The 13,511-nt window shown below is 37.9% G+C and overlaps 1 protein-coding gene across 13 annotated transcripts; it reads right to left on the bottom strand.

The window, feature by feature from the left end:
• Positions 1-5,536: 5,536 nt before the first annotated feature.
• On the bottom strand, positions 5,537-12,883 carry LOC127856600 (uncharacterized). Of its 13 annotated transcripts, none has more exons than XR_008038134.1 (7): positions 12,752-12,768; positions 11,814-11,959; positions 10,641-10,950; positions 10,344-10,522; positions 9,743-10,042; positions 9,115-9,344; positions 5,537-5,680 (listed from the first exon to the last, which is right to left on the bottom strand). XR_008038134.1 is itself a non-coding variant. In XM_052392908.1 (6 exons), the coding sequence occupies exons 1-4, from the start codon at positions 12,803-12,805 to the stop codon at positions 10,463-10,465; spliced, it is 540 nt and encodes a 179-aa protein (XP_052248868.1). In that variant the 5' UTR covers positions 12,806-12,883; the 3' UTR covers positions 9,251-9,344; positions 9,743-10,042; positions 10,348-10,462. The 13 variants fall into 13 exon arrangements, 6 of the variants coding, with proteins under 6 accessions (XP_052248868.1, XP_052248867.1, XP_052248870.1 ...); XR_008038137.1 differs by having other exon boundaries at positions 11,835-11,959; positions 12,752-12,766; XR_008038135.1 differs by lacking the exon at positions 12,752-12,768 and adding an exon at positions 12,729-12,743.
• Positions 12,884-13,511: the final 628 nt, after the last annotated feature.

Here is a 13,511-nt window from a genome sequence, read left to right as displayed (position 1 = left end):
TGTGTTATTATTCTTACCTCAAAGGAGCCATATCAATACAAATTACAACTTTCCTTCAAGTGAACAGGTTGACACGAGTGACTGGTGTATCGGGCATATCTAGGTTTTAAAAATGACAATGAGATTTACTATACGGTTAAACATTGTTATAACTGGTGACACGATTACAAGCGGTACATTTACCGGTAGTTTCATACAAATGTTACATAAATTCATGTGCCATATCAAGTACAAGCGGCACGTACATCGATAGTTCGCATACCCATGTTCAAGTAATATCTATTACAAGAGACAATTGTACCTTAGTTGGCATAGTCATGTTCAAGTGAACAATGTCGCATGCGTGATATCATTCAAGCGTCACGTGTATCGGTGGTTTATATACGCATATTCAAGAGATCCATGTCGCATGCGTGACATAACAAGCGCCACGTGTACCAGTAGTTTGTATACCCATGTTCAAGATACATAACGCACGTGTGATATCAATTACAAGCGGTACATGTACTAGTACTTTGATATAAATGACGAGCGTCACTTGTAACGCGGTTGACATACGCATGCCCAAGAGATCCATGTCGCCTGAGTGATGTTCATGGCAAGCGTCACGTGTACCGTTAGTTGACATACGCATGCTCAAGAGATCCATGTCGCCTGCGTGATGTTCATGACAAGCGTCAAGTGTACCGATAGTTGACATACGCATGCACAAGAGATCCATGTCGCCTGCGTGATGTTCATGGCAAGCGTCACGTGTACCGTTAGTTGACATACGCATGCTCAAGAGATCCATGTCGCATGCGTGATATTAATGGCAAGCGTCACGTGTACCGTTAGTTGACATACGCATGCCCAAGAAATCCATGTCGCCTGCGTGATATTAATGACAAGCGCCACGTGTACCAGTAGTTTGTATACCCGTGTTCAAGATACATAACACACGTGTTATATCAATTACAAGCGGTACATATATAGCCTTGTTCAAGAGATCGGTGTCGCCTGTGTGATAGAAATGTCAAGCGCCACGTGTACCTTTAGTTGGCGTACCTTTGTTCAAGAAATCCATATCACATACGCGATATATCAAGCGTCACGTGTACCGGTAGTTGGTGTTACCTTGTTCAAGAGATCCATGTCGCCTGTGTGATAGTAATATCAAGCGTCACGTATATCTTTAGTTGGCGTACCCTTGTTCAAGACATCCATGTCACATACGTGATAGTAATATAAAGCGTCACGTGTACCGTTAGTTGACATACGCATGTTAATGAGATCGATGTCGCCTGCGTGATATTAATGGCAATCTTCATGTGTAGGGGTACAATCTTCATGTGTCAATGCGGTATGTGGGGTTATTCCTGGTATATTGGAGTCTGTATGTTGGTTGGTCTGTTGTGGATTTGTCTATCCATTCAAACTTGTAAATATGTGATCAGCATGAAAAGAAGATTTTCAAAACACAATTTTTATTTGCATTGATTTCACATCCAAGAGTAATGGTCTTGATTCCTTGATCCTCGCTCATAAACATTCACAGGGACAGCAGGGGTATTTTATTATTGTTTATGACCAAGTTTGTATTATATTTGTTTTGAAAGTGTGAACTTTTTAATGGATAAATAGATAGATTGAACAAAATTAATTTATTATGCCCTCCTTCGAAGAAGAGGGAGTTAATTGTTTTGCACATGTCGGTCAGACCGTCCATCAAATGGTTTCCGGATGATAACTCAAGAACGCATAGGTACATTAATCATGACTGGCAAATGACCCCTTCAATTATCAGTTCACTAGGTCAAAGGTCAAGGTCACAGTGACTCGAAACGGTAAAATGGTTTGCGGATGATAACTCAAGAAAGTTTAAGCCTAGGATCATGAAACTTCATAGGTACATTGATCATGACTGGTAGAAGACCCCTTTTGATTTCCAGGTCTCTAGGTCAAAGGTCAAGGTCACAGTGACCTGAAGCAGTAAAATGGTTTCCGAATGATATATATATATATATATAATTAGCTATTGATACTTAAGTGAGAGTGATTACATGAGTATTCACACAATGACTGCCACTACAACTGTACAAAAGAATGACACTCACAGTTCTCACCATAAACCCCAATACTCTTCTCTCCATAACAGGGTGCTGGAAGATGCTTACTGCTATATTGACTGCTTCCGAGCGCTTCCTGGACCTAAAAATTATCTCCCAGCAGCAACCTCCCCAAGGTGTGACGAGAGTCTTCAAGGTAATTGAAAGAGGGTGCAATGTGAAGTATAAATGCATAACGAGCCAAAATGGAAAGCTTAGGTTTGGAATAACTCGTCTCATGGTCAAAGTCACACTTAATACTCAATTTTCACATACCAGTATATATGCAAGAAAGCTCATTCAACAACTCGCTACAATCAGGTTATATGCTGAATTTATACTTTCAGGTCAAAGGTCCTAGGCCACTAAGAAATATTTCTTTTAAATCTCACTCAAATGGTGACCATATTGTTTCAATATGCAGAGTTTGGATTTGGCATCACTCACACTTGAAGATAAATATTCATTTGCCACATTATGATTTTGATTCTTCTTAGTAAATCACATATCCCGTTTCATTGTACCAAGAAACAAAACACCAATGCTCACCACAATTAATTAATGCGATTTGCAAAACCAATCAGGTTCAAACAAGATAAAAGGTTTGAACATTCAGTTCTATCCTTTAAATTTGTATCCGCTCATTATTGTCCCCTACCGGTTTCATCGGAGGGGATTTATGATCACATTTGATTCATACTTTGACAAAACAACACTTACCTGACATACCACAATGGGCTCCACCCAAACCATCCCCCATGCCCCACCCCAGAACTCCCCCCCCCCCCCGCCCCCCCTAAAAAAAAAAAGACAACAATTTTTTTTTTTATTTTTTTTTTAAATATCATCTATAAAATGACCACACACCCACATTATACCCCCTCTCCATGATGGCTTACGTTATACTGTCAAGCACTCGAATAGTCGAGCGCGCTGTCCTCTGACAGCTCTTGTTGCCTTAAATTTTCATTGTTCTTTGAAATTAAATTAATAATGGCCAATTTTTTTCACTGCTCTTTGTTATTATTTGTTTTTGGTTTACAACTTTTTCTGCAATCAATTTAAGGGGGCATGTCAATGGTTTTTCTCTATGCAATGGCAAATATTCAACATTCCACATGTCCGATTTTTATGAAAAATAAATGTACATGTATAAGGAACATTGATGAAATCGTTTAAAAAGATTAGTGAAGGGCCAAAAAAATATGATTACATTATGGTCTTAGTGCTTATGGGGATCGAAATCTTGCCCACAACATTCACAATCTTAATGAATATTTTCTACACAAAACTACTGTTCCATTATTCATTATGGTCAGTGAGCATGCCCATAGCTGGATATGTTAATACTACTACGATTTCCTGCGCCCACAAAAAGTTTCGTGGGGATAACTTTTTTTAGCTTGACTATATATATATATATAAAGTGGAGCTATCCTACTCACCCCGGCGTCGGCGTTACCGTGAGCGTTGGAATGTTAAAGTTTGCGTACCACCTCACATATTTCCTATGTCCTTTGACATATTGCTTTTATATTTTGCATACTTCTTTACCAACATGACACCAATCTATAAACAAGAGCAGACAACTGAATCAAGCATTTTTGTAAGAATTATGGCCCTTTTTTCACTTAGAATATGAATATTATTGATAAATCTATGTTAAAAATTGCGTACAACCTCAAATATTTTCTATGTCCTTTGACATATTGCTTTCAAATTTTGCGTACTTCTTTACCAACATGATCCCAATCTATAAACAAGATCAGACAACTGTAATAAGCATTGCGACAGAATTATGGCCCCTTTTTCGGTGGAGCATATAGTTGCCAGTTTGTCTTTCCTTACTTACTTACTTCCTTACTTCTGTCACACTTTTGCTACCGTTTCTCATAGCGCCTTCAATACTTAACCAATCGCTTTCATATTTGGCATGTAGGTACCTTGCATGGACCTCTACCTTTTGATGAGGCTTGAGGTCACTGGGGTCAAGGTCACCGAGGCTAATAATAGACTTCCTTCTGTCACACTTTTGCTACCGTTTCTCATAGCGCCTTCAATACTTTACCGATCTCTTTCATATTTGGCATGTAGGTACCTTGCATGGACCTCTACCTTTTGATGAGGTTTGAGGTCACTGGGTCAAGGTCACCGAGGCTAATAATAGATTTTTTAGGTGTTTATTAACACATACATTGACAAAGCGCATCATCAGGGAGCATCCATCAGTTTCATTGATATTCTTGTTTGTCTTAGTAACTTTGAATATTTTGTTAAATTTTGTGTTTAGATCCACTTTACTTCTAAAGTATCAAGGCTATTGCTTTCAAACTTCAAATACTTTCTTACTATCATGATGGTACTGTACCTGGCAAGTTGAATTTGACCTTGACTTTTGAATGACCTTGACTCCCCCCCCCCCCTCAAATTTTTCTTTTTTTCTTTTTTTTGAAATATCTATTAAATGACCACACACACACACATTATACCCCCTCTCCATGATGGCTTACGTTATACTGTCAAGCACATGCTGTCTTCACAAGATAAGAAAAACATATTTACATGTTTGGCGATTTTAAGAGTTATTATGCAATTGTGACCTTGACCTCAGAGATATCGACAATTCTTTGGCATGACACACCGTTCAATGATGGTAAACAAATGTGCATTTTTTTTGTTTAATCTCACAATGAATGACATAGTTATGGCCCAGATAAACTCACAACCAAACTTAGATAGATATTCAGTCACTATTTATTCCAAAAATTTGTGTTGAAAGCCTGTCGACAGGTGTCGCAAGCCAGTGTTATAGGACCTAAAGTCAAAATCAATATGACCTAATTTTTCGGCCCGGCATGGCCCACGTTTGAAGTTGGCCTAGAGATCATCTAGATTAAACTTCTGACCAAGTTTGGAGAAGATCGGATGAAAACTACTTGAATTAGAGAGCAGATACCATACTGAATGCTAAAAAACGCACAAAGTGACCCTGTGACCTAGTTTTTAGCCCGGCATTGCCCATGTTAAAACTTGGCCTAGAGATCATCTAGATAAAATTCTAACCAAGTTTGGTGAAGATTGGATGAAAACTACTTAAATTACAGAGCGGACAGCATGATGAATGTTTTAAACGCACTAAGTGACCCCGTGACCTAGTTTTTGACCCGGCATGACCTATATTCAAACTTGACCTAGACATCATCTACATACAACTTATGACCAAGTTTGGTGAAGATCCAATAAACACCTTGAATTAGAGAGGGGACACTTAATACAGAGCCATCGACAGACAGACAAGGTCACTCCTATATACCCCACTATACTATGTTTCTGGGGATATAATAGCAAATAATCAAGAAATATAAAACAAGATAATCTTGATAATAATAATTAATACTCAAGCAACAAACATATGAACCAGGTATCGCATTGTGGAGCACTAACCATTTTTTACTGCGGAAGACGACAAGCTTCATTCTGTGTGTGATGGGCGGTTGGGAACCATACCCTTCAATATGAAAACTTGCCAGCTTCTAAGTGTTCCACACAGAGGTCAGCACCTTCACTGTCTCCAGCTCAATCTCTAGGTACACCTACCTATATATGCAAAAATCAATTGAGTGAAACCACTAGTTTGATTATCCATTAGATGCATTCTTGATCAAACATTAGAGCAGTAGTACCCGTGTGATTTACAATATGGGTATTTTTACTGGATGCTGTAAAAATAACAGTTTGCTTTTGTTCACGTCAATGACCATGATAACACATTAATGGCTATAAAAGAAATAATGAAATTAGCTGAACAAACGCGAGTTATCAACAACCTATGGCATAACTAGCAAAACCATCAGTACAGTTTACAAAAAAAATGCTTCTTTTGAAAAATGGGTTGTTTGTACAGTAACTGTAACACTATTTACTTACTTACAGTTTCGTTTCACATTCATATGCATTTTCTAAATTTTGGCATTTAAATTACATACAAAATATGAGTGAAAATAGTTTCATGCATCGTCAGTTTTAAACAAGAGTGCCAAACTGTCACAAGATATGCCCTTTCGAAGGTTTTGGACACCATGCTCAATGCTTGAAATGCACTAAGTGACCTCGAGACCTAGTTATTGACCCGGCATGACCCATATTTAAACTTGACCTAGATATCATTTAGTATAACATCTGACTAAATTTGGTGAAGATCATATGAAAACTACTTCAATAAGAGAGCGGACACCATGCTAAATACTTGAAATGCAATATGTGACCTTGTGACCTCGTTTTTGACCCTGCATGACCCATATTCCAACTTGACCTACATATCATCTAGACACAACTTCTGACCAAATTTGGTGAAAATCGGGTGAAATCTACTTCAATTAGAAAGCAGACACCATGCTAAATCCTTGAAATGCACTAAGTGACCTCGTGACCTAGTTTTTGATCCGGCATGACCCATATTTTAACTTGACATAGATATTGTCTAGACACAACTTCTGACCAAGTTTGGTGAAGATCGGATAAAAACAATTTAAATTAGAGAGCGGACACTGCTGTGGACGCCGTCCGCCAAGGGTGAAACTATAATACGTCCCGTTTTTAAAAACGGGCGTATAAAAAAAGGAGAGCATAAGATTTGGCTGTGTGAGAGGGTGTTTTGCTGCGTAAATGCGCGACTCTCACGCTGAATGCCCGATACTTGACAGGCGCATGAATGTTGATGCAAACTACTTCAATTAGAGAGCAGACACCATGCTAAATCCTTGAAATGCACTAAGTGACCCCGTGACCTAGTTTTTGACCCGGCATGACCCAAATTCGAACTTGACCTAGATATTGTCTAGACACAACTTCTGACCAAGTTTGGTAAAGATCGAATGAAAATTATTTGAATTAGAAAGCGGACACGAAAAGTGTGACAGACTGACAGACAGTGCGAAAACTATATACCCCCTTTTCTTCGAAAGGGGGCATAAAAATAACTTATCCATAGACATCGGATGTATTTTGTAATGGGAATGCTTTGGAGATTACCATAACATTCTGTGCACACGTAAAACCTTTATGAAGAATCCTCAACATTAAAGATTTATTAATATTTTTGAAAATTAAGCAAACATTCATTTTTTTCCATGAAAGCATTACAATTATGGCTTTTTATAAGTATAATATGATGTATGAAATAGTTTTTTTCTTTTTAATTTTAAGTTAATGTTGAACCATTCAATCACTTTAAAAACATTGCAAGTTATTGCATTTCCACAAAGCAAATGAATCTTAGCAGGTAAATTCAATGAATTCATCATTGGTACCCCCAGCTGATAATTTGAAAAATCTGTATAGAAGTTCACCAGATGATGTTTTATGCAAAATATGTATGTTCGCACTGCAGTTTTTGAGAAGAATATTTTTAAGTGTTCATTATATATATATTATAGAAGGAAAACAAATTTGATCCGAGGGTGGGGCAAATATGATCCAATGATACTTGAACAATCTTGGTGAAGGTCCACAAGATGAACTTTCATGCCAAATATCTTTGCTCTAGGCCTTGTGATTTATAAGAAAATTTTTGTTTTTGAGGTTTTTTAATATACTAATAAGGAAATTACATTTCCCTCCCCAGTGGGGCAATTTTGACCCCAGGAACATAGTTTGAACAATCATGGTACAAGTCCCACCAATTAACCTTTGAACTCTTAAGTGTAATCTTGAGTTTGGAGATTTTGACGTAATTCTTTCTTATGACACACCGTCGAGTGATGGTGAACAAATGTGCTTAATGATTTTAAAATCTTACAATGAATGACACAGTTATGGCCCGGACAAGCTCATTTATGGCCATTTTTTACTTTTGAACTAAAAGTGTGACCATGACCTTCGAGATTTCGACATTATTCCTTCCCATGCAACACCGTCAAATTATGGTGACACATGATTTTAAATTGAATTTAATTCTGACAATGAATGACATAATAATGGCCCAGACAAGGTCATTTATGGCCATTTTTGACATTTGAACTCAAAGTGTGACCTTGACCTTTGAGATATTGACGTTTTCTTGAGCAGTGACCGGCCGTGTCATGATTGTGAACATTTATTGTAAGTTATTTGAAATTCCTCCAATCAATAACAGACTTACGCTCCAGACAAGCCTAACCCGGACTTTCATACTGACGGACTGATCCACATACACCAAACCGCCAACTGTGACAAATATGTCGAGCTCTCCATAAGTGGGCTCGACAAAAAATCGACTTGCCCACAGGTAAAGGTCCACCACACAATGTTTCATGCTAAATATCTCAGCCCAAGGCCTTGCAGTTTCAGAGTAGATTTTTTAAGTTTTTCCTTTTGGTTGCCAGGGCAACAAGGATTTCATGGAAAACAATTATTGGAGCAACATTGAAGGAGCTTCATGCCAGGAATATTCCTGCCAGTTTCATCAAGCTTTGTCCAAAGGTTTAGTAGGAGATATTGTTTAAGTAAAAATGTTGACATATAGACACACATCGCAAAACAGACAAAGACCAGCAACAATAACTCAAGTTGAGCTATAAAGGGTACATCTCTGAAATGACTAAATCATCCTGATGACTCTTATGCAAGAACCACTGAAAAATGATAACAAATTTGATCTAATTTGAATTTCACTAAATTCATACACATATGCAGACAGAAATTTGACATTTTCAATCAATTAAGGGGCCATAACAGTTTAATTTTACAATGGCTTCAAGGCCTTTCCCCAATTTGGAATGTCAAAATGAACTTTTGCATTATAGTTTATCTGTCTTCAAGGTAACAATCTGGTAAAAATATTATACATAAGACAAGTCGGTCAATTAACAGGCGAACAGCTTTGTTGTATACTTAAATAAACCCAATTTTAATGCCTATTAACTTCAAGTTTCATTCAATTCTATGCAATTGCTACTGAAAAACAACTCTGGTCTGAAAAGTAATTTAGGGTTATCTTTTCGAATCAATACTAGGCTTATTTATATTACATACCCTCAGGTTTGTATACTTGCCAGTTCAGGAGGCATTATAGAGCGCTATCAGTTTAATGATTATTCCCCGAATATCTTTCAGGTGTGCCAGCTGGGGGCTCCTGGATCACCTTGATCGTTTTCACTACATGCTCACTCTCAGTGAAGTGGCGCTCCAGGTTTGCGTCCGTCAGGATGGCCGCACTCTCCTCTACCCTCCGAACAACCTCGCGACGGCTCTTATCCAGGCAGGTTGAGGTCAGGAAGCCTGTGAGAAGGAGATCGGCCGAAAAAAAAATAAAGCTAAACAAGCAAATTTGTTAAATTGATATCCCCCGCCAATATGCTTCTGGACACAAAAGTGTTATATTTGACACTCAAAAAAGCATTTTTTCAAGATACAAAGGGCCAAAACCCCGTAATTAACAGACTGTGTACAATGCCATTTGGCGTGCATCGTCCTCTTATCCATATATATACTCATACCAAGTTTCAATGAAATCGGCCAAAGCACTTTCAAGATATGGCTCTCGACACAAAAGTGCTGGACGGACGGAAAGATGGACGGAAGAACAGACAGAAAGACGCCAACGCCAAAACATTAATAAGTAGATGTCCAAGAAGAATGAATAATTTACATAAATCAAATCCTAAGTTTACGCTTACATTGTTCAATGTGCGGGCGTCCGCTAGACCATTCCCTCGCACCACTTCAGGAAGTTCTTGATTGCCGTTAGTGCATTCCGCACCGTCTTCAGCTGGTGAGTGGTGTTGAGGAACTGTCGTGGACCTCCATATGGCCCATCCACAACAGCATGTCACTCAACACCACTCCTTCCAAGTAGCCAGACAGGGCCAGGAACCGGTTGATCTTCATGTTGACCTCTTGTGTTTTCGACTCGTTTGCCAACCCACCTGGCCTGCTCCGCAGGAACATGTAGTCTACATATGAGTCAACGATTGAAACTGCAACAAGTATTATTGGATGATATTCTATGCTAGATGGTGAAATCGCATATAATTTAACTAACAACCAGTAATTCCAAAGTATTATAAATAAATAATATTTATCTTAAATTTTAATGTACTTATATATATTTCCTCACGGTTTTTAATATATATACATGTAACAATAATAATGACTATCAATTGAAATGTATATAATTAAAAAAAAATCTGGGAAAACAGGGCTTAATGCACCAAGTACTGGTTCTACCCCGAAAACGGACTCAAAACTTTACACTATATAAGCAATCCATATTGTTACTTGCAGCTTCTCCGACCATGCATCACCCTTGCATTGGGTTCCAGGCTCAGGCAGTATTTCGGCATTAGGAATGAAAAGTCCTCTTCCTCCTCCTCCTCATCCTCCACCTTCTCATCCTCCTATGCCGAGTCATCATGAGTGGCGAGTCTGCTGGTCACCTTTCCTGAAGTTTTCGCGACCTGTAAATGACGTTTAAATGTAAAAGTTACAAATCGTTTGGTATGGTTTTGTATTAGACATTGATAGAAATATGAGAAATTAAATACAAAAACCACACGAACACAATTTAACACTTACTTTCCGGAAACGGCCCTCTTGTGTAAACAAAATTGAATGTCCCAGCCTCCATTTTGTGCTCCTGTTCTAGATGACGCAGCAGGTCAATCACCGACCGGTCGCACAGCCAGCAAGAGTAGTAATTCCTCGGCTTTATCTTCTTCACTTTCCGACCGGTCTTAGCACGTGCCTCTGACATCAACGGCTTCATGGGGTCTGCCGTCAGCGCTTGCACCCAGCGAACGTGGTCTGTTACCCGGAGGTACACAGTCGTGTTGCCTTTTACCACGCAAATGGGGCATTGCCTTGGGATAGGCTTTGCGTTTGGTGTCTGAAATATTAGTTTGAAATGTGTACGAAGCAGGTGGCTATCAATATATATGATTTATTAAGAGATGATGAGATAACGGACCCAGTTAATTGATTGAAATAATGATTATGTGATTGAAGCTGTTATGCTAGGGTAAAATACCAAGGAATGTGTATAGATATTGTTAACTTTTTTTTAATGGTGTTAAAAATGAATATTTTATTGCAATATTTGCACATGCTTTGTTTTATTTTACAAAGTAATCACTATTAACCTTAAGTTTATTCTCATGAAAAAAACATACCATTAAATAGCAATACTGATTACTTTATCTATTTGAGTGACATTAAGAGTGACCATGTACATGTATATATCAATCTATACTGTCTAACCCCCCTTGCAGATATTATTGACAGGTAAATATAATATTATATACCGTCTTATAACGATTCAAGACTTGGCCAAAATAAGGCCCCATTCCCTCAACAAAAAAGTATTAATTTTTCCCCAGATAAAAATTCACCCGACACTCAAGCAAATTAATTGCCCTAGACCCAGAATTGTCAAGTTTAAAATGTTTAAAACTAAATAGAATTGTTATGTATTTAATTTGGCGGTGATTAAAAAAACATATTATATTGTTTCTCATGTTTGGTTTAAAGTCCAAATTTTTTTTTTAATGATGCCCTATTTCCCCCGCCTCAGGGTACAGGTATCATTAGGCATTCTGAATCAACATTTTCATCAAAAACAATGATTCTTCATTCTTTACAGGCTGGGGGATTAAATTTTTAGAAACAACAATAACCTTTCAAATCGCATACCAAACGTTAAGACTTTTTAAATGAAAATGTGGATTCCGAATGCCTAATGATTCGGAATACCTTGACAAACTGTACCGTTACCCCAAACCCTGAGGTAGCTGTGGCGTAAAGGATATGGTGTCCGCCTAGCAACCAGGAGGTCACGGGTTCGATCCCCACTGTGAAAGCGTTCTTTAGATCTTCCCTATAGACACTAAGTACTGGTTCTAGGCACCGGAAACAAAATTTACACCTTTTTAAATAAGTCCTATGCAATCAAACTAAAATATACAGGTTTGAACTAAACCAGAGGGAGATCTCTGCATTCTGCATGTTAGTCTTATTTATAAGACGCGCGAGATACTTTACCCATATAAAAAGTAGCTTAATATTTAAGAGCGTCAAAAATTTGGACTAGATGCATGTATGCAATATCCCAGTGTGACCCAAATTCGAAGGGTGTAAAGAACCGAATGTAATGGACCGAAATTCGACGATGTAACGGTTACATGAAGCAATATTTAGCAAATAATGAAAGAAATAATGAAATGTTTAATAGCAGAAAATAATAATTTTAAAATCGGCTGTATTACTTTGAAATGATTCAAAGACAATAATCATCCATTTAATCAATATAAATAGAACATCGTCGAATTTAGGTGTCGTCGAATTTGGGGTGCGGTAGGATAATGTATGGTTTCCAGTATTTACTATGGGGAAGAACTATTGTTGGCAAAATATTTCACTTCAAGAATATGTTTGCGTATCAGATATCAAATATGTACAACACAAAACCAATACAATTGTGTTACTGTTATGAATAATACAATTTAAAAAAATGTTTTTTTTCTCCGTTTATTACTTTCACTGAATCGAAGGGTTAACAGAACCCAAGGCGAACATGATGTAGTGCGAACACAAGGCTACGGGTCGAAACCCATTAATAAAAATATATGCAATGACAACATAAGTATGGGGTCAATATACAAAAGATACCGTCTAATTATTTGGACACAAACCACAGTTTACCAACCACTCAAAATGGCGGCGACATCTACTTTCACTTTAACCATTTACTGCGCCCGCCACTGAGCATGCGCATACTTGGTTTTACATGCTATTTTTAGTTGGGCGACGGTGGACCATCGTCCATATGGGTTAGTTGACTCGCTAAATTTTATGAAAAAGATTTTTTCGCCTGTTTTTGATGTATAATGTAGAGACAACTTAATATATACTTTGGGTTTCATGAGTTAGAGATACCCGGTATGTGAATATTTATTTTTAAGAACCTTGCATATAGGGAAACTATTGAATTGGCTTAAGCTTATTTATTACAGAAACCAGGTTTCCTGTCCAAACTGCCGACGTCAACACGTTGTCCCTAGCAACGGGTTTCCGCCAAACTTTGCCCTACAGGGAATACTAGAAGCTACGTCTCCTCCAAACGTCCCACTCTCTCCACAACCGCCCTCTACTTCAGTTGTTCAATTGAGACCCCAGCCTTCCGCACCACCAGTGTCGGATATGATAAATACGCGTCAAATTCCCACGGTGCCGTAAGTGAAATTTTCAACACTTTTCATGTGGCGTTTTCAGTTAGAGCTATCGTGGCATTTTCCAAAATCAAATAAGTACAGTTTTCACGCAGAAAAGTATTTGTCATTATACCATTATATTATCGGCTTTATGGAACTATCCATCTAGTACTTTGTAAGACAATGATTTTCGTTAATCTTAGTCATAAAAAATAGAATATGGAAAGCACGATTTATGCGG

The sequence above is a fragment of the Dreissena polymorpha genome, chromosome 13, assembly GCF_020536995.1.
Source record: "Dreissena polymorpha isolate Duluth1 chromosome 13, UMN_Dpol_1.0, whole genome shotgun sequence".
Classification (NCBI taxonomy): Eukaryota; Metazoa; Mollusca; class Bivalvia; order Myida; family Dreissenidae; genus Dreissena; species Dreissena polymorpha.
Note: the sequence above shows the minus strand (reverse complement) of the source record. Positions and strands in the feature narration are given on the sequence as shown.